Genomic DNA, 26,210 nt, shown 5'->3' on the forward strand with positions numbered 1-26,210 from the left:
ATATATTTATGTGTCAGTTAACAAGTCATCTGTATTTATTGACACCCATCCTGTGCCCAAAACTGTGAAAGCACTGTTTTATTGTGTCTCTACTTTGAATTTTTTAAACATTCGTTTAGATTTTGGCTTCATTTGATTTTAATGTTATTTTTATGTACTAGTCTTCCCGTCTAAATTTTGATGCCGTAAATTTTCATCATTTTGTTTAAACTGGGTAACTCTCTTGATTTTCCTGATAACCAGGTGTAAAAATTATTATCTTCCAAGATTGGTTTTAGCCATATTCACATATGAATATAATAATAGAATAATCTCCTAGCAAATCACCCTTTAACAGATGGTTTGAAGACCTACATCATCTCTAGCTGTTGTGCATTGGAATCTACTAATAATACAAAACTGGAAAAGAGAACAAATTGGTTAGGAATCAGTGTGTTTCTTTCATTCCATAATTTGTTGAAGAGCATAGCATGTAGTGTTTAATCGTTCTGTTTTACAGTGCACTTAATCAGTGTAGACATGTGTACACTTTAGAAGGCATCATTTGAGCCCCTTCTTTTTTTCTTTCCTATAGAGGTCTGGAAAACCGAGCCCACAGTGAGCAATTCAGTGCTTTTTTTAGGCTGCCCAAAGAAGAGACTTTGAAAGAAGTACATGAATGTTTCTTATGGGTACCATTCAGCCACTTCAACACTCATGGAAAAATGTGCATCTCGGAAAACTATATCTGCTTTGCTAGCCAGGATGGCAATCTGTGTAGTGTAATCATTCCATTACGAGAGGTAAAGTAAGTTTAGTTGCATATCAGTTTTTAGTTCAAAAATGTTATCATTCACAGAGTAAAATACCCTTTAATTTTGTAAATTATTAAAAACAATGTGCAACATCTTTTTAGTAATTTTTAAATAATCTTTTTTAAGTTCCATAATATTCTCCAGGATAAGAGTACCATTCCTAAGGATAAGAGTACTAGGATAAGAACCTTATAGCTCTTATTGAAAATGAAAACAACTAAAAGTTTATGTACAACATAAGGGTTTGGGGTGATGCAACATAGAGTATAATCACTCAGACATTTATGACATGAATACCAACACTATCACATTTGATATATATACATGGTCAGAAAGAAAAGAATTGATAGCTTTTCTATAAGTCAAAAATCAGTTATCAGTATTGCAGCATTGCATTTTTACTTTGGTCATTTTTAAAGGTTACATGTTAACCTTTCCCTTAAGAAGTGAAATAACTTGGGCTGAGATTGCTTGTATCAGTGATACTACTAATACCCAAAGTCTATTCCTTACTAAGTCCTACCACAGACCAAAACTTGTTGCCACAAAAAACAAATAATAATAAGCTAAGCCATTTTGCCTGACCTTGTCAAAAATGAGAAAAAAAGTGATTCACTTATGTTTTCATCCCCCAGGTCTTAGCTATAGATAAGACAAATGATTCCAGCAAATCTGTCGTCATTAGCGTCAAAGGAAAAACAGCTTTTCGCTTCAGTGAAGTAAAAGAATTTGAGGAATTGGTGGCAAGGCTCAGGCTCAAGTGTGGGGCAACTTCAACTCAATATCACGATATTAGCACAGAGGTAATTATATACCAATCAAATCATTTTGAAAAAAGATTTATGTTTGTGTGGTCCCCTCTTTAAAAGGAACTCATAGTACCTTTCCTATTTATACTTATGTTTAGTTTTTATAAGATGAATACCAAAGAAATTGTATTCTCTAAGTTACCATCATAAAGCAGAAGTGAAAATTAGGGACGTTATCATTTTTTAGGAATTCAGACTTTTAAAAAATTATCTTGTTATTTTTCTTGACTATATTTGTTGTTTAATCATATATACATACCTTGTACTTTCATATAACATGGCTTTTAACAACTCAAACTATGTTTGAGAATTCAATGAGGCATTAAAAAAGGACTAATTGCTGTAGGGAGATGGTCTGATAATCTTTTTAACATCAAGCAGGTCAGCCTTATTTATATAATCTGGGCCAAAGCAAAATAGTGACATATCTATTTACTTGTAAAATATTAGACAAGGCAGATATTCTTGGCAAAAGATAATTAAAAGCCTGATTTTGATGTTTGTCTTTTATGGAAATGTAGTTTCAATTCAAATTAATTTTTCTTTTTCAATCTCATGTTTTAATAGATTGATAAAACATTACAACTACTTTTATTTTAATTAAAAATTCAAAGAAAAAATCAACATTGGCTTCACTGGCTATATTATTTTACTTGGATTGGATTATAGAGGCTTTTATTTCTTCCCCTAGAGCAGAGACTGAAAATATTATGCTAAGTCAATGAGAATGCAGAATTGACAAGACTGACTCTCTACTTGATAATAGAAAAGTGCAGTGAAAGCATATAATTAAAAAATATGTGTATATTTCCGTTTAAGAGTTGGACATGACTTAGCGACTGAACAACAACAACAGTCTCTGTTCCAGACACAGAACCTTCATGTTGGCCATTTAAGAGTTTTTGTGCCCCAACTTGCTAATCTTTCATTCTCGTCAAATATATATACCCACAGTATACGACAGTTTGATGTGAGGACATAAGTAAACTGATTAGTCTTGCTCACATATTCTTGCTTATCTCACTTTTGTTTTTCAGTCCTAAGTCCATTTCAGATTCAGTCTCTGTGTTGGATGTAACGCTCTGTTTATCTTTCCCTTTCCTTTAATTTATCTGTTTATCTTAAACCTGAATACCTGGAGTTTTTTTCCCCTGAAAATTCTCAGATGCATCTTAATAGTTGGATATGCTCAATTGTCAAGAAAGGATTTTGTTTCAAAATGAGTTTGCCGTCTTTTCAGATGTATGTCAAAGTTCTAAGGTTTTCTAGTTTCTCTTACCCATTTTTAAAGATTTTAACAAAGATATGTACGAAATACCAGTTAGTAAACTGGCTTGCTTGGAAATGTGTTTGTTTTTTTTTTTAATTGACAGAACATTCTATTTTCACTTAAGATTTTTATCTTCACCGTGAGGAGGAATATTAACTTGTTTTACTATAATCTGTATATGTCTAGCTTTATTTTTAAACTACATTTTAAAAAATAGTAAAGAGAGCTTTTTAAAGAGGAGCTGGTTCCATTTGATTTCTAAATGACAGACATTGTAGTTATTTTATAGCTACACCTAGCATACTGAAACAAAGAAAAATTATATTAAAAAATTATACACAAACAAGTCTTTTTATTCTAAATCTCAAGGAAGTCTAAATCAACAAATCTAAATATGAATACAAGAAGGATTAGGAAATTTTTCCCATGAGTATATCAAATTGTGAAACAAAGAACAAATGCTCCCAGAAACAACTGGGAGTATGCGTAAGTATCAGTTCTGTCTAAATTTTTAAATATGTCAATTAAAATTCTCCACATTTTGTTAAGTTAAAATCCAGGTGTATACACAGGTTTTGAAATTTTCCAATCAAATGCTTAGAAAACACATTAATCTTTTATTTTTTATTAACACATATACTCAAGAAATATTACCAGATATGATAATTTTTCAGAACTATAATAAGTGAAAGAAAAATGGGCCCTTTTAGGTTAGTTTTAAGCAAAGTGACTTAAGAGGGAAAGTACTGCTAAAGATCCTTCACTTGATGCTTTGCAACTACATTGTAAGTGGATCATGGAACTATAGAATGTCAAGAAGAGGTAGAAATTGAGCTGTGCATTGGAATGTTTAAAAGGGCAAAATCTACAGATTATTGAAGTGTTTATAAATATACTTGTTTCATTAGTTTTCATAACCAACCCTATCTAACGGCTTCCTTATCCTCCATGATAATGCAGATAAGAATAATACTTTAGGGCTTCCCTGGTGGCTCAGTGGTAAAGAATCTACCTGCCAATGCAGGAGACAAGGGTTTGATACCTGATCTGGGAAGATCCCACATGCTGTGGAGCAACTAAGCCTGAGCTCCACAACTTTTGAGCCTGTGCTCTAGAGCCTGGGTGCTCTAGAACCCATTCTCTGCAACAGGAGAAACCACTGTAATGAGAAGCCCAAGCACTGCAACTAGAGAAAAGTCCATGCAGCAATGAAGACACACCACAGCCAAAAATAAATAATTTCTTAAAAAAGAATAATCTAACCCACACAACTGATGTTTTCTTTGCCTTGTCAGAATAAAGTAATATATTTTCTGTAGCTATAATGTAAATTAGAGATGCTTAAGCTGTGTGGATTTCAACATTTCTTGTTGTTCATTTGCTAAGTCATGTCTGACTCTTTGTGACTGCATGGAATGCAGCATGCTAGGCTTCCCTGTCCTTCATTATCTCCCAGAGTTTGCTTAAACTCATGTCCATTGAATGCCATCCAACCATCTCATCCTCTGCCATCCCCTTCTCCTGCCTTAAATCTTTCCCAGCTTCAGGGTCTTTTCTAATGAGTTGGCTCTTCACACCAGGTGGCCAAAGTATTGGAGCTTCAGTATCAATCCTTCAGTGAATAATCAGGGTTGATTTTCTTTAGGATTGACTGATTTGGTCTCCTTGCTGTCTCAGGAGTCTTCTCCAGCACCACAATTCAAAAGCATCAATTCTTCGATGCTCAGCCTTCTTTATGGTCCAACTCTCAAATCTGTACATTACTACTGGGAAAACCATAGCTTTGACTATACAGACCTTTGTTGGCAAAATGTTGTCTCTGCTTTTTAATGTGCTGTCTAGGTTGGTCATAGCTTTTCTTCCAGGAGTAAGCTTCTTAATTTCATGGCTGCAGTCACCATCCGCAGTGATTTTAGAGCCCAAGAAAATGAAGTCTGTCACTGTTTTCATTGTTTCCCCATTTATTTACCATGAAGTGATGGGACAGGATGCCATGATCTTGCTTTTGAATGTTGAATTTTAAGCCAGCTTTTTCACTCTCCTCTTTCACCCTCAGCAAGAGGCTCTTTAGTTGCTCTTTGCCTTCTGCTATTAGCATTATCTGCATATCAGAGGTTTCTCTAGGCAATCTTGATTCCAAGCTTGTGATTCATCCAGCTTGGCATTTTGCATAATGTACTCTGCAAATAAGTTAAATAAGCAGGGTGACAAATACAGCCTTGACATACTCCTTTCCCAATTTGGAACCAGTCCGTTGCTTCATGTCTAGTTCTAACTGTTGCTTCTTGACCTGCATACAGTTTTCTCAGGAAGCAAGGGTAAGGTGGTCTGGTATTCCCATCTCTTGAAGAATTTTCCACAGTTTGTTGTGATCCACAAAGTCAAAGGCTTTAGCATAGTCAATGAAGCAGAAGTAGATATTTTTCTGGAATTCCATTCCTTTTTCTGTGATCCAACGGATATTGGCAATTTGATCTCTGGTTCTTCTGCCTTTTCTAAATACAGCTTGTACATTTGGGAGTCCTTCACATACTGTTGAAGCCTAGCTTGAAGGATTTTGAGTATTACCTTGCTGTCATGTGAAGTGAGAGCAATTGTGCAGTAGTTTGAGAACATTCTTCAGCATTGCCATTCTTTGGGATTGGAATTTCAACATTAGGAAATCAGAAGTTTTATTAAAAATAAAATTAACACTAGTTTAAAGTTATGTACAATGTACAGTCAAACCAGTCAATCCTAAAGGAAATCAATCCTGAATATATTCATTAGAAGGACTGATGCTGAAGCTGAAGCTCCAATACTTTGGCCACCTTGTGTGAAGAACTGACTCATTAGAAAAGACCCTGAAGCTGGGAAAGATAGAAGGCAGGAGGAGAAGGGGACCACAGAGGACGAGATGTTGGATGGCATCACCAACTCAATGGACATGAATTTGAGCAATCTCTGGGAGATGGTGAAGACAGGGAAGTCTGGTGTGCTACAGACTATGGGGTTTCTAAGAATCAGACATGACTGAGTGACTGAACAACAACAATGTACAGGAGCATATTTTAAGATAAGCTTGTGATATCTAAGGGAAGTAGTTCTTTGTATTTTTGTTGTAGTTTTTGAATTTACAGGTCAACAGTGGCCCCCAGTCATTATTATGCTGTGTTTAATGAGATATTTTATTTTAAATCTAATTGTGGAAAAGTTAAAGTTACACATACAGAAATATTTATCTTTCCTCTGCCTTTTCTTCACTTTTAGAAGCCATATGCTATTTCTAAAGTCAATAGCAGATACTAAAATCCAAACCAGTCTAAGAATACCCTTTATAAAGTCAGCAACCTATGTTGCTTCTTCATGTGATTGGATTTTGCTCAGTCACTAAATGTCTGAATAGTGCCAAATTTATAACCATCACAAGTGTGAGCATATATTTATATACAGCATATTCTACATATCTATATAGCTATATGGATATATAGAATTGTTATGGCCTTGGGGTAAAATCCTCCCATTCAAAGTGCCAGAACAAAAATAAAAGTTAAGAAATTTAAGCTTATCTTCCTAATTCTATATTATGCTCTTCAAATCAAATATTAAATTGATTTTTAAACAAACATCTTTGAAGGTAAATATGAAACACAAGATGCAGGTTCAATCCCTGGGTTGGGAAGATCCCCTGGAGAAGGGAATGGCAACCCACTCCTGTATTCTTGGCTGGAGAATCCCACGGACAGAGGAGCCTGGCAGGATACAGTCCATAGGGTTACTAATAGTCAGACACAACTGAAGCAGCTGAGCACCAGCAGCATGTTAATGTGACTTTTGTGAATACTTAAAAGGTAATCATGGAGAGAAGCAGCACACTTGCTGTCAGTTTTATATGTTGACATTTGGCATTTTATAAGGGTTATTTTTATTTTCCTTCTTGGCTACTTTTACTATAGTTTAGATATACAACTCGGCGATGGCACCCTACTTCAGTACTCTTGCCTAGAAAATCCCATGGACGGAGGAGCCTGGTAGGCTGCAGTCCATGGGGTTGCTGAGCGTCGGACACGACTGCGCGACTTCACTTTCGCTTCTCACTTTCATGCATTGGAGAAGGAAATGGTAACCCACTCCAGTGTTCTTGCCTGGAGAATCCCAGGGACAGGGGAGCCTGGTGGGCTGCTGTCTATGGGGTCGCACAGAGTCGGACACGACTGAAGCGACTTAGCAGCAGCAGATATACAACTACTAGATAAGCTGGAGTCTCAGTCATATGTCCTAAATTAAGAGAATGCACTTTACTTTGAGATCCAGACTACAACCATGAATTTTTGAATTGGTTTTGGGAAAACATAATCCCTAATTAGAACATCAAAATTTAGCATTAACAGTAAAGTATATTTGTCAAGTAGAGAGGGAGATGGCAACGCACTCCAGTATTCTTGCTTGGCAAATGCCATGGACAGAGGAGCCTGGCCAGCTGTAGTCCGTGGGATCACAGAGTCAGATACATACTTGTCAAAACAAGCTTTTTTAAAAAAGAAAGTGTTGTAACACGGGACATATACTCACTAATAATTGTTTTTTTTTTCCTTTCTAAGATTCTTCCGTCCTACCCTTATATTCAGACATTGTTTTGAATACTCCTTTTAAACTTTCCCTGAATCCTCTTAACTTTCAACCCTTCTGTGTTGTGTGTTCAGTCGCTCAGTCGTGTCCAACACTCTGTGACCCCATGGGCTGCAGCACGCCAGGCTTCCCTGTCCTTCACCATCTCCTGGAGCTTGCTCAAACTCATGTCCACTGAGTGCCATCCAACCTTCTCATCTGTTGCCCCCTTCTCCTCCTGCCTTCAATCTTTCCCAGCATCAGGGTCTCTTCTCATGAGTTGGCTCTTTGCATCAGGTGGCCAAAGTATTGGAGCTTCAGCTTCAGCATCAGTCCTTCCAATGAATATTCAGGGTTGATTTCCTTTAGGATTAACTGGTTTGATCTCCTTGCAGTCTGAGGGACTCTTGAGTCTTATCCAGCACCACAGTTTGAAAGCATTTGTCGGCGCTCAGCCTTCTTTATGGTCCAACTCTCACATCCATACATGACTACTGGAAAAACCATAGCTTTGACCATATGGACCTTTGTCAGCAAATATCGTCTCTGCTTTTTAATATGCTGTCTAGGTTCGTCATAGCTTTCCTTCCAAAGAGCAAGCGTCTTTTAATTTCATGCTGCAGTCACCAGCCACAGTGATTTTGGGGCCCAAAAAAATAGTCTTTCACTCTTTCTATTGTTTCCCCATCTATTTGCCATGAAGTGATGGGACCAGCTGCCGCATCCTAGTTTTATGAATGAGGGGTTGCCTTTTCCAAAATTTTATGTAACATATGTATTCTTTTCAGACTGATTCCTTGGCAGTATGCATGTTTCCCCCATATCTTTTTGTGGTTTGATATCTCATTTTTTAAATTAAAAAATACAACAGATACTTGTTAAACTTCAACTATGTGTGTAAGGAACTGCCAGGTTCTTTCCCTGCCACCACCCCCAGATTTATTGTGATAATTGACAAATTGTGTAAGTTTAAGATGTATGATGTGATGATTTGATACACCTATATTAAAATAGGCCTTAATATATCTGTATCAAATCATCACATCATATATCTCAAACTTACACAATTTATATGTCAATTAAATGATTACCACAGTAAAGTTATTTCACTTATCACCCACTCATGTAATTACAATTTTGTAGTTGTAAACATTTAAATTCTACTCTCATAGCAACTTTCAGATATACAATATTGATAACTATAGTCATCATGCTGTAGATTAGATTCCTAGGGTTTATTTCTCATATAAACTAGAAGTATGTACACATTAACCAACATCTCTTCATTTCCCCCTTTCCTAGCCCCTGCAAACCCCATTCTACTCTGCTTCTGTAAAGCTGGCTATTTTAGATTCCACACATAAGTGAGATCATACAGTATTTGTCTTTCTGTGTCCGATTTATTTCACTTAGTGTAGTGTCCTTAATGTCTGTCAATGTTGTTGCACATTGCAAAACTTCCTTTTATGGCTGAAGAATAATTTTTTGTTTATCTGTATACCACATTTTCTTTGTTGATTAATCTGTCAACAGTTAGGTTTGTCTTAGCTTTTGTGAACAATGCTGCAGTGAGCATATGGGATGCAGTTATCTCCTGAAGATAGTGACTTCATTTCCTTTGACTATATACTGAGAAGTGGGATTACTGAATCATATGGTCGGTCTTTTTTTAAAAACTTTATTTATTTATATTTTTGGTTATGCTGGGTCTTCACTGCTATGCTCATCCTTTCTCTAGTGTCAGCAAGCAGGGGCTACTCTTCATTGAGGTACACGGGCTTCTCACTGCGGTGATTTCTCTGCTTCTCTTGTTGCGGAACACAGGCTCTAGAGGACAGGCTCAGTAGTTGCTCTGCAGCATGCGGAATCTTCTTGGACCAGGGATCAAACCCGTGTCCCCTTCCTGTATTATATTGAGGCAGGCAGATTTTTAACCACTGTACCATCAGGGAGGTCCCCAAGTGGTAGTTCTTATTTTTTTGAGGAACCTTCATACATGTTTTCCATAGTGTGGCACCAATTTGCATCATCACAAACTGTGCTTGTGCTCTCTTTTTTTCCATATTCTTGCCAACACTTAACTCTTGTCTTTTGATAAAAGCCATTCTAACAAGTGTGTAGTTATATCTCATTTGTTTTTCTTGCTTAGTTTCTCTGGCCCGGATGTATGGCACTTTGTTGAATAGTAGTAGTGACAGTGGGCACCCTTTTCTTGTTCTTAATCTTAGAAAGCTTTTAACCTTTCACCATGGAGTATGATGTTTGCTTTGGGCTTGTCACACATAGCCTTTATTATATTGAGGTATGTTTCTCTGTATCCACTTTATTGAAAGTTTTTATTGTGAAAGGATGTTGAATATGTGTCAAATAATTTTTCTGCATCTATTGAAATGATCATATGGTTTTTGCCTTTCATTCTGTTCATTTTATTGATTTGTATATTTTGAACCATCCTTGCCTTCCAGGGATCGTAGTTGATCATGGTGTACGATCCTTCTAATGTGCTGTTGAATTCAGTTTGCCAGTATTTTGTTGAGAATTTTTGCATCTGTATTCATCACGGATTTTGGGCCTGTAGTTTTCTTTTCTTGTAGTGTTCCCATCTGCTTTGGTTTCAGGGGACTGCTGGCCTTGTAAAAGAAGTTTGGGAGTGTTGACTCCTATTTAATTTTTTGGAAGAGTTTGAGGATTAGCATTAATTCTTCTTTACATATTTGACAGATTTCACCCATGAAGCCAGGGATTTTTGTTGTTATTGTTGGGAGATTTTGTATTGGATTCAGTTTCCTTACATATCATTGGTTAAGTTCAGATTTCCTATTTTTTATGATTATATCTTGGTAGATTGTATGTCTCTTGGAATTTGTGCATTTCTTCAGTATCATCCCATTTATTGGCATATAATCAGTCATAGTAGTCCTTATGATCTTTTTAATTTCTGTGTCATCAGACAAAATCTCCTCTTTCATTTCTAATTTTGCTTGAATTCTCTTTTTTTCTTGGTAAATCTAGCTAAAGGTTTATCAGTTTTGTTTATCTTTAAAAAAAACCAGCTCTTAGTTGTGTTGATTGTTCATGTCTTTTTATTGCTGAAAAATATTCCATTTTTGGATATATTTGGATATATATAATATATGTATAATGGATATAGCAGTGTTTATCCATTCACCTATTGAAGGATACCTTAGTTGCATCCAGGTTTTGGCAGTTATGAATAAAACTGCTATAAACATTCATGTGCAGATTTTTGTGTGGATGTGTTTTTAGCTTATTTGGGTATATCCCTTGGAGCACAGTTGCTGAATCATAAGGTAACCTATGTTTAGCTTTATAAGAAACTGTCACACCATCTCTTAAAGTACTGTACTGCTTTGTATTCCCATCAGCAATGAGTTCTTGTCCCACATCTTCATTAGCCCTTGGTGTTACCAGTATCCTGGATTTTAGCCATTTTAATAGGTATGAAATGGTATCTCACCCTTTAACTTTGCAGTTACCTAAAGATGTATGATATTGAGCATCTTTTCATATGATTGTCATCTTTATATACATATATATATTATATATATATAATATATATATAATATATATAATATATATTATATATATATATTATATATATATATTATATATATTATATATATTATATATATATATTGGGTGAGGTCTCTGCTTAGGTCTTTTGCTTACTTTTTAACCGAGTCCTTTATTTTTTTTAAACAGTTTCCTTTAGTTCTTTGAATATATGTATAATAGCTGGTTTCCATTCTTAGTTTAAAAAAATCTAAGAAGTGAGGCCCTTTAGGGACACAATTGTTGGTTGCCTTTTTTCGAAAAAAAATTGTATTTAAAAATAATTTAATTAATTAATATTTTGGCTGTGCTAGGTCTTCGTTGCTGCAAGGGCTTTTCTGTAGTTGTGGCGTGCAGGGGCTGCTCTCTAATTGCAGTGTATGGGTTTCTCATTGTGGCACAGGCTCAATAGTTGTGGTGCACAGGCTTAGTTGCTCCGCAGCATATGGGATCTTCTTGGATCAGGGATCAAACCCATGTCTCCTGCATTGTCTTCTGTGTCTCCTTTACCACTGAGCTACCAGGGAAGCCCCTTGTGTGTATTTTTAAGCCTGGCTTCTTCAGATCACCCCCTCAGTCATTATAAATCAGTGGTCAGCCAATGATGGGTCAGAGATGTCCTTAAATGCCTTGAACCATTAAGTTCTCCACCTTTTCCAAGGAGATCTTTGTGTAAAGGTATTCCTCATACTTTAGGCAGTTTATCAGTCAGCCTTAGTTTTCATTTCTTATTTCCAAGATCAGCCAGAGTTGAGTGACGGGGGCCTTCTCCTGTCCCATCTTGTTCCTGGGCAGGTTCACAGTCTTGTATACTCATGTATACTTTCAGATTCTGAAGAATATGTTGGAATCTTTCAAAGTTCCCTTATGGCCATCTTGTTTTCAAAGCCTTCCTTTAACATTTTAGCCAGGCTCTTGTTTGCTCCAAATTGAAATCATAGCCTTAGGCAGCTGTGACATTATCAGCAGATTGCTGTGGTTTTCTTATAATGCCCTGAGGAAAGTACTTTTTACAAAGAACTGAGCTCTGAATATGCAGGTCAGGAAGCAACAGTTAGAACTGGACATGGAACAACAGACTGGTTCCAAATAGGAAAAGGAGTACCTCAAGGCTGTATATTGTCACCCTGCTTATTAACTTATATGCAGAGTACATCATGAGAAATGCTGGGCTGGAAGAAGCACAAGCTGGAATCAAGATTGCCAGGAGAAACATCAGTAACCTCAGATATGCAGATGATACCACCCTTATGGCAGAAAGTGAAGAGGAACTAAAAAGCCTCTTGATGAAAGTGAAAGAGGAGACTCAAAAAGTTGGCTTAAAGCTCAACATTAAGAAAACTAAGATCATGGCATCTGGTCCCATCACTGCATGGGAAATAGATGGGGAAACAGTGTCAGACTTTATTTTTTGGGGCTCCAAAATGACTGCAGATGGTGATTGTGGCCATGAAATTAAAAGACGCCTACTCCTTGGAAGGAAAGTTATGACCAACCTAAACAGCATATTAAAAAGCAGAGACATTACTTTGCCAACAAAGGTCCATCTAGTCAAGGCTATGGTTTTTCCAGTGGTCATGTATGGATGTGAGAGTTGGACTGTGAAGAAGGCTGAGCACCAAAGAACTGATGCTTTTGAACTGTGGTGTTGCAGAAGACTCTTGAGAGTCTCTTGGACTGCAAGGAGATCCAACCAGTCCATTCTGAAGGAGATCAGCCCTGGGATTTCTTTGGAAGGAATGATGCTAAAGCTGAAACTCCAGTACTTTGGCCACCTCATGCGAAGAGTTGACTCATTGGAAAAGACTCTGATGCTGGGAGGGATTAGGGGCAGGAGAAGGGGACGACAGAGGATGAGATGGCTGGATGGCATCACTGACTCGATAGACGTGGGTTTGGGTGAACTCTGGGAGTTGGTGATGGACAGGGATGCCTGGCGTGCTGCAATTCATGGGGTCACAAAGAGTCGGACGTGACTGAGCGACTGAACTGAACTGAACTGAGCTCAGAATCAAATCCAATGGTAAAAACACCCTGGGAATGGAGTTTTCTGGGTAGCTACTAATTTGGTGAAAATATTGACTGTGTTCTGGGGATGGGGCTTTTAATGAACCTCCAAAAGATCCATTGGCTGTGATAGTTCTGACTTTCATGACTACCATACCTTTGAACTTGAAAGGGAGGGAGGATGGGAATAACTTGAAGTTAAAATGTAACAGACTGGTGTTCTTACTGAGGTTCAATAGTTTTTTTTTTTTTTTTTTTTATTGATACTTTTCAGTTCATTCTGTACCTTTGGTTAATTTCCAGTGTTCTGAACTGTTTTTTGCTTTTTAATATTTTGCCAGTATTTGTTTGCCCATATAAAGGAACTGATTCACTAAGGTCCTGAGTTTGATGTTCTTGACATTGGTTTGTTGACATCCCTAATTTTGATAGAAAAACAAAGTTCTTCTGAGACATTGCATTAATATTTATTATGTATATAAATCGTGGTTCTTAAGTGACAGATAAAACATTAGCACTTTTTCCTCTTGCAGAAACTTTTAGGCATACATTTGGGACAATTACATTCTTTCTTTTTCAGGTTCCTGTTAGTTCTGATTCTATAGACCCATCTGATGATACTGAGGTACAGTCTTTGACATGTCAGAGAGAATGCAGCAGAACTGTGAACACTGAAGCTTTAATGACAGTATTTCACCCTCAGAATTTGGAGACCCTTGATTCCAAAATGGTAGGAAAACAAAATATTTAAATCTGTGGATTGAAACAATTGATTAAAAATAAAAATATTAGACTAGAAGGTATTGCAACTGAAAATTCTTCTTTTAGGGCTAGAAAAGATTTTCTAGCAGATACAAAATACGACTATTATCTAGAATTAAGATGAAAATTGAATCTTGGGTTTTATTTGCATAGATTTCTGACAGTCAATCCTAATTGGAGTGATTGGTGTCCTGATTTTCCGATTTTAACGTGAGTTTAGCTAAGAACTAAAATAGTAAATTAAAGCTGTTATGCTCACATGGGTTTAGAAGATTTTTGTGATGACAGTGTTCCAGTGGTTAGCCCATCTGTGAATACCGATTTTGAATTTCTATGTTCTTATTTTCCATAGGTATTGTTTTTTGGTGAAGAAAGTTGTCAAGTTATTTGAAACTTAATTTCAAATTAAGTTAATTTCTCATCATGTTTAATTGCTTTGATTTTTTTGTTGTTGTTACAGTTGAAAGAAAAGATGAAGGAACAGTCCTGGAACATTCTATTTTCAGAATGTGGACGTGGTGTTAGCATGTTTCGGACCAAAAAGACTCGAGATCTGGTTGTAAGAGGGATTCCAGAGACCTTAAGAGGAGAGCTCTGGATGCTTTTTTCAGGTATTAAACTTACTCACTTTATTCATTTAACAGACATTAACTATGCCCCAATAAAAATAATTACAAAGATGGCTAGAACAAAGTCTTACTCATCATCCCATCATGAGTTCAGACTAGTCAAAGAGAGTACAATAGTTACATGTACTTACCTTTATATACACACATCCATTGCCTGAGCAGATAAGTTTATGAGGCAATATATAGCTAACTGCAAGGGATGGAATGGGAACCTCTAGTGTTAAAGGAAAGTTAAGGGGAAATGACATTTCATGAAAATGTTACTCTTTGGTGTCCTGATGTTAGAGGTTTTAGTGTGAAGCTTTTCCTTTTTTTTTTTTTTTAAATTTATTTTTTGTTGAAGGATAATTGCTTTACAGAATTTTGCTGTTTTCTGTCAAACCTCAACATGAATCAGCCATAGGTATATATATATCCCCTTCCTTTTGAAACTCCCTCCCATCTCCCTCCCCATCCCACCCCTCTAGGTTGATACAGAGTCTCTGTTTGAGTTTCCTGAGCCTTACAGCAAATTCCCATTGGCTATCTATTTTACATATGGTAATGTAAGTTTCCATGTTACTCTTTCCATACATTTCACCCTCTCCTCCCCTTTCCCTATGTCCATTAGACCATTCTCTATATCTCTTTCTCCATTGTTGCCCTGTGAATAAATTCTTAAATACCGTTTTTCTAGATTCCATATATATATATATTTTAGAATACAGTATTTATCTTTCTCTTTCTGACTCACTTCACTCTGTATAATAGGTTCTAAGTTCATCCATCTCATTAGAACTGACTCAAATGTGTTCCTTTTAATGGCTGAGTAATATTCCATTGTGAATATGTACCACAGCTTCTTTATCCATTCATTTGTCGATGGACATCTAGGTTGCTTCCATGTTCTAGCTATTGTAAGTAGTGCTGCAGTGAACAATGGGATACATGTGTGTCTTTCAATTTTGGTTTCCTCATGGTATAGGCCTAGAAGTGGGATTGCTGGGTCGTATGGTGGTTTTATTCCTAGTTTTTTAAGGAATCTCCATACTGTCTTCCATAGTGGCTGTATCAACGTACATTCCCACCAACAGTACAAGAACATTCCCTTTTTCTCCACACCCTCTCCAGCATTTATTGCTTGTAGACTTTTTGATGATGGCCATTCTGACCAGTGTGAGGTGATATCTCATTGTAGTTTTGATTTGCATTTCTCTAATAATGAGCGATGTTGAGCATCTTTTCATGTATTAGCCATCTGTATGTTTTCTTTGGAGAAATTTCTGTTTAGGTCTTTTTCCCACTTTTTGATTGTGTTGTTTGTTTTTCTGGTATTGAGTTGTATGAGCTGCTTGTATATTTTGGAGATTAATCCTTTGTCAGTTGTTTCATTTGCTATTATTTTCTCCCATTCTGAGAGTTGTCTTTTTGCTATGCAAAAGCTTTTAAGTTTAAACAGGTCCCATTTGTTTACTTTTGTTTTTATTTCCATTACTCTAGGAGGTGTGTTATAGAGGATCTTGCTTAGATTTTTGTCATCGAGTGTTCTGCCTATGTTTTCCTCTAAGAGTATTATGGTTTCTGATCTTACATTTAGGTCTAGAATCCATTTTGAGTTTATCTTTGCGTATGGTATTAGGAGGTATTCTAATTTCATTCTTTAACATGTAGCTGTCCAGTTTTCCCAGCACCATTTATTGAAGAGGCTGTCTTTGCTCCATTGTATATTCTTGCCTCCTTTGTCAAAAATAAGGTACCCATAGGTGCATGGGTTGATTTCTGGGCTTTCTATCTTGTTCCATTGGTCTATGTTTCTGTTTTTGTGCCAGTACCATACTGTCTTGATGACTGTAGCTTTGTAGTATATTCTGAAGTCAGGAAGGTTGATTATTCCAACTCCATTCTTCTTTCTCAAGACTGCTTTGGCTATTTGGGGTCTTTTTTGTTTCCATATGAATTGTGAAATTTTTTGTTCTATTTCTGTGAAAAATGCCATTGATAATTTGATAGGAATCACATTGCATCTGTAGATTGCATTTGGTAGTATAGTCATTTTCACAATATAGATTCTTCCTACCCCGGAACATGGAATATCTGTTTATGTCATCTTTGATTTCTTTCATTAGTGTCTTATAATTTTCTATGTACAGTTCTTAGACAAGTTTATTCCTAGATATTTTATTATTTTTGTTGCAGTGGTGAATAGGATTGATTCCTTAATCTCTCTTTCTGATTTTTCATTGTTAGTATATAGAAATGCAAGTGATTTCTGTGTATTGATTCTGTATCCAGAAACTTTGCTAAATTCACTGATTAGCTCTAGTAATGTTCTGATACTATCTTTAGGGTTCTGATACTATCTTTAGTATCATGTCATCTGCAGTGAGAGCTTTACTTCTTTTCTGATCTGGATTCCTTTAATTTCTTTTTATTCTCTGATTGCTGTATAGTGTGAAGCTTTTCATTTTGTTTGTACTCAGATAACACTTGAGCATAGAGCTAAATTTAAAAGCAATCCAGTTCTTCATGTATATATGCAAGTTGTAGCTTTTTTATATTCCTTTTCTTTTGTGTGTCAATGTTAATTATCTATACAGGTGCTGTTAATGACATGGCTGCTAATCCTGGCTATTATGCTGAAGTGGTTGAGCAGTCCTTAGGGACCTGCAACTTGGCTACTGAAGAAATTGAACGTGATTTGCGTCGCTCCCTGCCTGAGCATCCAGCCTTTCAGAGTGACACCGGTATATCTGCTCTGAGGCGGGTACTTACTGCTTATGCATTCAGAAATCCCAAAATTGGATACTGCCAGGTATGCTGTCATTATGAACTCAACTATTTACATGTTCTAAATGATAAAATCACATCAAATCCAACTCTACTAATAAGAACAGAGATTGGCCTGCGATTGATAGTGGATATTATTAATCTAAGAATGGTAGTAGAAATATTTAGAATTGATATTCTATTATTTCATTTCTCTTTTATGTTTAACAAATATTTATTGAATTCCTGCTCTGTGAAAGATACTGTGCTGGGTACTCAGGACTACATAAAGCTGAATCAGATAAGAATCCTCCCCTTAAAAATATATGGACTGGCAGGTATTAAAACAGATTCATTGGCAAATGAAAAACAAATGAGACAGTTTATTAGAGAATATTAAGTCTCACCAGGATTCATAAAAGGAATAAGTTGAAGGAACAGAAAAGACTTCATGGAAAAAGTGGCACTTGTAGGTCTTGAAATCCGTGAATTTTGGATATATGGAGAAGGAATGAAAGACCATTCTAGATGAAGGAATCAGTGTAACCAGGCACAGATAGAGGTAAATATGGAATATATGTAGGACCATGTTCTGTTTTGGAGAAAGAAATGGCAAACCCCTCCAGTATCCTTGCCTGGAAAATCCCATGGACCAAGGAGCCTGGTGGGCTGCAGTCCATGGGGTCACAAAGAGTTGGGCACGACTGAGTGACTAACGGACAGATGTTCTATTTAGTAGAAGTGTATAGTTAATGAAATGAAGTAACTGGGCAATTGGGCGGTGGAGGAGGGATCAATAAGGTAGATTGGGATAAGTCAGGAGTTTGATTTTACTTTGTAGACAGTGGAGGAATCATTGAAAAAAATCCTTTAGGAGGACACTAAAGGGTATGCTTGACTGCTAACCAATAATTTCAAACAGATAATTGCTCAAACACAGAAGTTTACTTAAAGGATTAAACAGTTTCTTTAACAGAGCAAGTTTTCAGGTCAGTAGGTAGCTCTACTCCATGTGATTATTCAGAGGTATAGGATGACAACAGGCTCTGTCATCTTCAAAACATGCCTTCCACAGTCCTCTTTCATTGCCATTACTACTCACAGGAAGAAGGGAGACAGCATAGAGAAACAATTATGGGAAATTATTTTGACCAGGCCCACATATTATTGGAGGATCTTGGAGGTCTCAGGCAACACATATTTATAAAGAAGTCTGCAAAAATTCAGCATGATTACACGCACGTACATCCAGATACTATGGGAGAAAGGGAGACTGGATTATGGTGACTAGCTAGCACTCTTAGCCACACATTTATTTATAATGAAGGCTCATCCAGTACTCATCACAATGAATGGAAATGGACCAAGTTACATCTCTGTGAAATTTGAGAATTCCAAAAGTGAAAAAAATCTTTAAACTTTTTAAAGTGAAAATCTTTAAACTTCCCAGAGAAGGGAGAAATACATCACCAGAAAGGAAACAAAATTAGAATGTCACCAGACTCCTCAGCAGTAACTCTTAAGGTAGTAAACAGTGAAATGATGCCTTTAAATCTTGAGGAAAAAATCTTTAACTTGGTATTCTATATTTAATCAAACGGTCAATTAGATGTCAAATGCAAGCATTTAAAATATTTTTCTTCCATGTATCCTTTCTTAAGAAGCTACTGGAATGTATGATTTTATAAAATAAGTTGTGTGCCTGCTTGTGTACTCAGTTGTGTCTGACTCTTTGCAACCCCATGGATTGTAGCCCATCAGGCTCCTCTGTCCATGGAATTCTCCAGGCAAGAATACTGGAGTGGGTTGCCATGCCCTCTCCTCCAGGGGATCTTCCTGACCCAGGGATTGAACACGTGTCTCCAGTGTCTCCTGAATTGGCAGGTGGATTCTTTACCACTGAGTCCACCTGAAGAAGCCTACAAAATAAGCTGAGGAGGATGAAAAAAAGAAGAGATGATTCTCAGAAAGAGGACATCAACGTAGGAAAGGAACTTAAGGAAACATGCCTTGAGAGCAGCTACTAAAGATTGAAGCAAGAGGCTAGATAGTTCTGTGAAGAAACCAAAAGAAAATTTGAATCAGTACATACTCGTATGTTCAGAGTGGCTCAGTGGTCAAGAATCCACCTGCCAGTTTGTAAGACATAAGTTCAGTCCTTGGATTGGGAAGATCCTCTGAAAAAGGAAATGGCATCCCACTCCTGTATTTTTGCCTGGGAAATCCCATGAATACAGGAGCATGGTGGGCTGTAGTACATGGGGGCGCAAAAGATTTGGACACAATTTATCGACTAAACAACAACAACAACAACAAACCATTATGACTACATATCAATCCTATCTATCCATTGAAACTTATCAATAGAGAGGAAAGTTTGAAAAGTAATTTAAGTGAATGGACCATCTAAATGACAAGTATTTAGCCTGTTTTAGGGTCCCTGAAAGGTAAAAAAGAAGCATGATGCTTCTTTTCTCAAAGAGCTTACACTCACAAAGCCTGAGATATTATCTGTATGCAGTAGTTTAGAGGCAGCTTCAAAGTAGGCATTACTCGGTTTTTTACTTCTAAAAAATGAAAGCAAAGTTAGAAACTTGGAGGGCCAAAGGAAAGTTACTGAGTTAGGTAACACTATGAGCACTATTATTCAGGTGAAAATAAGTTGGCCATGGGGGTCAAACTGGCTAGGTTCATGTTGGACTCAAGAAGTAAGTAAGTTTGTGTGAAGCAAGATCGTGGTGAATCTTTTAAGTTTGGGAAAAGTTTGAATTTAATATGGTAAGCAGGTTTTATTGCTTGTTATCAAAAACCCAGGTGAACAATACCAACTCATTATGGCTGGCTGACTGGCTTTATCTCTTCTTTATCATCTTTAAATTTTGTTTATCTTGTTATTGTTGAGTTGTAATGATTCTTTATATATTTTGGATACTAATCCTTTATCAAATATAGTAGTTGCAATTTTTTCTTCTATTCCATGGATTGTTCATTTTCTTAATGGTACTCTTTGAAGCACCAAAGTTTTATTATTTATTTTTATGTTTTTCTTTTGTTGTGTGTGCTTTTGATGTCATATCTAAGAAGCCATTGCCTAAGCCAAGGTTAAAAAGATTTATTCCTTTGTTTTCTTCTAAGGGTTTTATAGTTTTAATGCTTAAATTTAGGTTTCTGGACCCTTTTGTGTTAATTTTCATGTGTAGTGTATAGAAAAGGTTCAGCTTCATTCTTTTACTTGTGAATAGCCAGTTGTCCCAGTGCCATCTGTTGAAAAAAAAACAATCTTTTACTCACTGAATTGCCTTGACACCCTGCTGAAAATCAATTGACTATAAATGTTAGGGCTTATTTCTTGACTCAAAATTCTGTTCTATTGATTTACGTTTCTGTTCTTATGCCAATATCACACTGTCTTTTTTATTGCAGCTGCGTAGTAACTTTTGAAATGGGGAAATTTGAGTCCTTTAACTATTTTTCCAAAAATTATTTTGGCTTTTTTAGATCTCTTGCATTTCCTTACGAATTTTAGGATCTGTTTGACAATTTCTGAAGAAAGCAAAAAAAAGTCCTGGTCTTCTAACCAGAACACAGGATTTTTTTCTTTTCCCATTTAATTCTTTTTAGATTTTATTCAAGGTTGTTTTGTAGTTTCCTATGTGGAAGGCTGTAGATTCTTACTTCCTTTGTTAATTTTATTTCTAAATTTTTTATTCTTTTTGGCATTACAATAAATGGAATTGTTTTCTTGATTTTATTTTTGGATTGCTCATTTGCCACTATATAGAAATACAATTGATTTTTGTATATATTGATTTTGTATCCTGTAATCTTGCTGAGCTTATTAGTTCTAGTAGAGTCTTTTTTTTTTTTTTTTTTTCTTTTGTGGATTCCTTACTTAGGATTTTCTGTATACAAGATCATGGAATCTGAATAGTGAATATTTTTACTTCTTCCATTCCAACCTGGATGTCTTTTTCCCTTTTTTTCTTGCCTGGTTGACTTGGCTATAACCTTCAGGTACAATGTTAAAGAAAAGTGGTGAGAATGCGTATTCCTTTCTTGTTATTTATCTTAAAAGGAAGCAATCAGTCTTTCATCATTAAGTAGATGTTTGATGTGGGCGTTTTATAGATTATGTTTATCATGTTGTGGAAGTTCCCTTATATTCCTAGTTCATTAAGTGTCTTTATCATGAAAGGGTAGTGGATTTTAAGTAGTGGATTTCTGTGTCTGTTGAGATAATCATGTGACTTTCCCCCTTTATTTTAGTAATATCATTGTTGACCTGAAACAAATAGACCACCAGATATTTCTTCAGCAGAGATGGGTTTATTTAGGATGAGCAGAGAATTGGCAGTTTGGGGTCTACAACCATGGTGAGCCATTGGCAAGTCCCCTCATGCCAAGGGGAGGAGAAAACTTTTATAGAGAAGAAAAGGAAGTTGGAAGGGCTATAGTAAACTAAGAGTCCATAGCTTTGCATTGGCCTTGTCAGGAAAGAAAAGTCTTCTTCCTGTTAGTCTCTGCTGTAGTTGCAGGGCATGAGAGCACCCCCTTCTGGTCTCCAAATTATTTAATTGAAGTTTCCAATTGTTAATTTTTTACATCGTGTATTACTTTTGTTGTCATGTTTCACCACACTTGTATTGCCAGGATAAATCTTACTGGGTCATTATGTGTAATCCTTTTTTATAGGCTATTGTGTTCGATTTTCTAGTATTTTGTTGGAGATTTTTGCATTTATATTCATAAAATGTATTGATAATTTTCTTGTGATGTCTTTGTCTGGTTTTAGTGTCAGGGTGTGTCAGGGTGTCAAAAGAATTGGGCTTCCCAGGTGGTGACTAGTGGTAAAGAACCAACCTGCCAATGCAGGAGACATAAGAGATGGCAGGTTTGATCCCAGGGTCAGGAAGATCCCCTGGAGAAAAGATTGGCAACCCACGCCAATATTCTTGCCTGGAGAATGCCCATGGACAGAGGAACCTGACAGGCTATAGTCCATTGGGTTGCAAAGAGTCAAACATGACTGAAGTGACTTAGCATGCATGTACGCACGTCAAAGAATGAGCTTGGTAATGTTTCTTGCCCTCCCATTTGGTGTTAATTCTTCTTTAAATTGTGATAGAATTGGCCAATGAAACTATCTGTTCCTAGAGTTTTTTTGTAGAAATTTTTTTTTATTATTAGTTCAATATCTTTACTTGTAATAAGTGTTGTCAGATTTTTCTGTTTCTTCTTGAGTTGGTCTTGGTTTTTCTAGGAAATTGTCCATTTTATCTAGGTTGTCTGATTTGTTAGCATAGAGTTATTCCTTGTATTCCCTTAATAATCCTTTTTATTTCTGTTAACATTGGTAGTAATGTTCTCTATTTCTTGATTTTAATTTGAGTCAGTCTTTCTATTTTTTGTCTTTTTGGTTAGGTTACCTAAAGGTGTTTCAGGTTTTTAAATATTTCTAAAGAACCAGCTTTTGATTTTGTTGAGTTTTCCCTATTTTTTTCTATTCTCTATCACTTCCTGTTTGTGCAGAGCCTCAAGATTAGCCAGAGATAAGAGCTTAGAGCTTTTTCTGTTCTTTCCTGAATGTGCCTACAGCTGTGGGCAGGCATAAAACCGTATCATGCACTTGGCCTTCTAGATTCCCAGGAATAAATTAGCGCTTTCCAAAGCCCCCCATGGATGTCTCATTCTCCAGCTTTTCATTTTCACCCCTTATTAGCCTGTTGTTTGGCCCAGTTGTTACCATTACCTCAGGAAACCACATGTTCAACAACTGCTTCTGATTTTTTCAAGGAAAGGCTGTTTGCCTTGGGTAAGCTCTGTGTTGGGTCAAATAAAGACAGCCTTGTGAGTGCAGTTTTCTAAGGAATGACCAGATAGGTCAAATACTGACAGTTCACTGGGAATGGGATGTTGGAGGCACTTGAGCCCCATTCTGTTTCCTCCCATGGCTGCTAGGTGCTGCTTTTCACCATGATTCCTGAGTGTTGGTTTTTCAGGCTTCTGTGAAGCTCAGGAGGGGTGGGACTTGGACAATTTAAAATGCCACAGGGTTCACTGTTTTTACTGAGATTCAGCCATTTTATTAACTAATGCTTCCTGACTTGCTGTAAGTTTTTGGTGAACTTTCAAAGTTCTGAAAAATTGATTTTGATGATTTTTGCAACTAGTTCTTACTACTTTTACTGAGGAAAGCTTTTTTCAGAGGGCCTTACTCTGCCATTTTCACTGATGCTGCTCCCATTATGGCTTCTTGAACAGGAAAGTGATGGAGTGAAAACTGAACTTGAAGTCAGATATTGCTCCAGATCTGACAAAGATTGATATACTTAATATACAAATCTATAAGAAAAGTATTGAGTTATAAAAATGAGCAATGGACATGAAAAGATAGTCACAGAAAAAAATACAGATAATAAAGTTTAAAAAAGAAGGTTCAATCTCAAAGAAAGTCAAATTCAAACCAGGACATACTATTTTCACTATCAAATCAGCAAAGACAATTATAATTGTCACAGTTCTTAGTATTGGCAAAGGCACAGGGAAGTAAACATTCAAATACTGTAAGTCAGGAATATAAATTGGTACAGTCTTTCTGGAATACAATTTGGCAGTAATATCAAGTCATTTAAAAATAATATTAATTGACCAAATAATTTAATTTCTATGTATCTTTACTGAGAAAATAGTAAACCACTTGGATGAAGATTTACATACAGAGATATTCATTAACAGTGTTATATATAATACTGAAATGCTGAAATCAGCCTAGATGTCCAATAATAGTAGAATGGCTAAATCATTTATAGTATATTACACTTACTAGATTTTTTACAGTCATTAAAATACTATTTTAGAAGAGCTATTTGATGATTTGATGGCATTGAAAATGTATGTTAAGTGAAAAAAAAAAAACAAACTTTAATACACAGTTTGGTCTAAATTTTAGAAGGGGAAAAAGAAACACAGAAAAAAGTACATCAACTCATTAACAGTGGTGATCTCTGGCTAGGTAGGATGCAAGAGGTTTGATTTTCTTCACACCTTTCCATTCTTTCCAGATTCTATACATTATATTGCCTTTATAATAGGGGCTATGACCAAATGTTATATAAAAGTAATGATTTGACATTAGTATGGAAGATAGATTAGAAGAAGGAGAAAGTTAGGGTGGTAGTGAGAATGGAGAGGTTAAAGCAAATTTAAAAGACATTTTAGGAATTCCCTGGTTGTCCAGTGGTTAGAGCTCTGCAGTCCAACTGCAGGGGGCACAGGTTCAATACCTTATGGGGGAAGATAGATCCCACATGCCATGTGGTGCAGCCAGAAAAATAAATACATAAAAATAAAAGACTTCTTATAAGAAGAAACTCTAGGATGTGAAGACAAATTGGACGTGGTAGATAAAGGGTTTCTAGCATGATCAAAATTAAGGTAGCAAAGAAAATGCTATTTAATAGAAGAAAGAAAATTTAGTTTTAGACACAACTGAGAATGACATTTAAGAGATGTTACCTTGTGGGTAGATGAAAATACAGATGAGGTTTGTTTTTTCCAATCTGTCCTCAGTTCAGTTCAGTTCAATTGCTCAGTCATGTCCAACTCTTTGCAACCCCATGAATTGCAGCATGCCAAGCATCCCTGTCCATCAACAACTCCTGGAGTTCACCCAAACTTATGTCCATTGAGTCGGTGATGCCATCCAACCATCTCATCTTCTGTCATTCCCTCTCCTCCCGCCTTCAATCTTTCCCAGCATCAGGGTCTTTTCCAATGAGTCAGTTCTTTGCATCAGGTGGCCAAAGTATTGGAGTTTCAGCTTCAACATCAGCCCTTCCAGTGAATATTCAGGACTGATTTCCTTTAGGATAGACTGGTTGGATCTCCTTGCAGTCCAAGGGACTCTCAAGAGTCTTCTCCTACACCATAGTTCAAAAGCATCAATTTTTCAGCTCTCAGCTTTCTTTATAGTCCAACTGTCACATCCATACATGACTACTGGAAAAACCATAGCCTTGACTAGACGGACCTTTGTTCGCAAAGTAATGTCTCTGCTTTTTCATATGCTGTCTAGTTTGGTCATAACTTTTCTCCCAAGGAGTAAGTGTCTTTTAATTTCATGGCTGCAATCACCATCTGCAGTGATTTTGGAGCCCAAGAAAATAAAGTCTGTTACTGTTTCCATTGCTTCCCCTTCTATTTGCCATGAAGTGATGGAACCAGATGCCATGATCTTCGTTTTTTGAATGTTGAGTTTTAAGCCAACCTTTTCACTTTTCTCTTTCATTTTCATCAAGAGGCTCTTTAGTTCTTCACTTTCTGCCACAAGGGTAGTGTCATCTGCATATCTGAGGTTATTGATATTTCTCCTGGCAATCTTGATTCCAGCTTGTGCTTCATCCAGCCCAGCATTTCTCATGATGTACTCTGCATATAAGTTAAATAAGCAGGGTGACAATATACTGCCTTGACATACTCCTTTCCCAAGTTGGAACCAGTCTGTTGTTCCATGTCTAGTTCTAACTGTTGCTTCCTGACCTGCATACAGATTTCTCAAGAGGCAGTCAGGTGAAGAATTTTGAAGGATTTTCTTGAAAAATTTTCCACAGTTTGTTGTAATCCACATAGTCAGAGGCTTTAGCATAGTCAATGAAGCAGAACTAGATGTTTTTCTGAAATTCCCTTCCTTTTTCTGTGATCCAATGGATAGTGGCAATTTGATCTTTGGTTCCTCTGCCTTTGCTAAGTCCAGCTTGAACATCTGGAAGTTCACTGTTCACATACTGTTGAAGCCTGGCTTGGAGAATTTTGAGCATTACTTTGCTAGTGTGTGAGATGAGTGCAATTGTGCTGTAGTTTGAGCATTCTTTGGCATTACCTTTCTTTGGGATTGGAATGAAAACTGACCTTTCACAGTCCCATGGCCACTGCTGAGTTTTCCAAATTTGCTGGCATATTGAATGCAGCACTTTCACAGCATCATCTTCTAGGATCTGAAATAGCTCAGCTGGAATTCCATCATCTCCATTAGCTT

The 26,210-nt window shown here is 36.5% G+C and overlaps 1 protein-coding gene across 3 annotated transcripts in view; it reads left to right on the top strand.

Moving 5' to 3' along the window:
- TBC1D8B (TBC1 domain family member 8B) overlaps positions 1-26,210 on the top strand; it is an 84,138-nt gene that overhangs the window by 35,264 nt on the left and 22,664 nt on the right. For all 3 annotated transcript variants that reach the window (XM_059883646.1, XM_024988461.2, XM_024988462.2), the window contains exons 6-10: positions 575-782; positions 1,430-1,597; positions 13,621-13,770; positions 14,263-14,413; positions 17,008-17,222. In XM_059883646.1, the coding sequence (XP_059739629.1) occupies positions 575-782; positions 1,430-1,597; positions 13,621-13,770; positions 14,263-14,413; positions 17,008-17,222 (892 nt within the window). The remainder of the gene's footprint in view (positions 1-574; positions 783-1,429; positions 1,598-13,620; positions 13,771-14,262; positions 14,414-17,007; positions 17,223-26,210) is intronic.

The sequence above is a fragment of the Bos taurus genome, chromosome X (genome assembly GCF_002263795.3).
Source record: "Bos taurus isolate L1 Dominette 01449 registration number 42190680 breed Hereford chromosome X, ARS-UCD2.0, whole genome shotgun sequence".
In the NCBI taxonomy this organism is placed as follows: Eukaryota; Metazoa; Chordata; class Mammalia; order Artiodactyla; family Bovidae; genus Bos; species Bos taurus.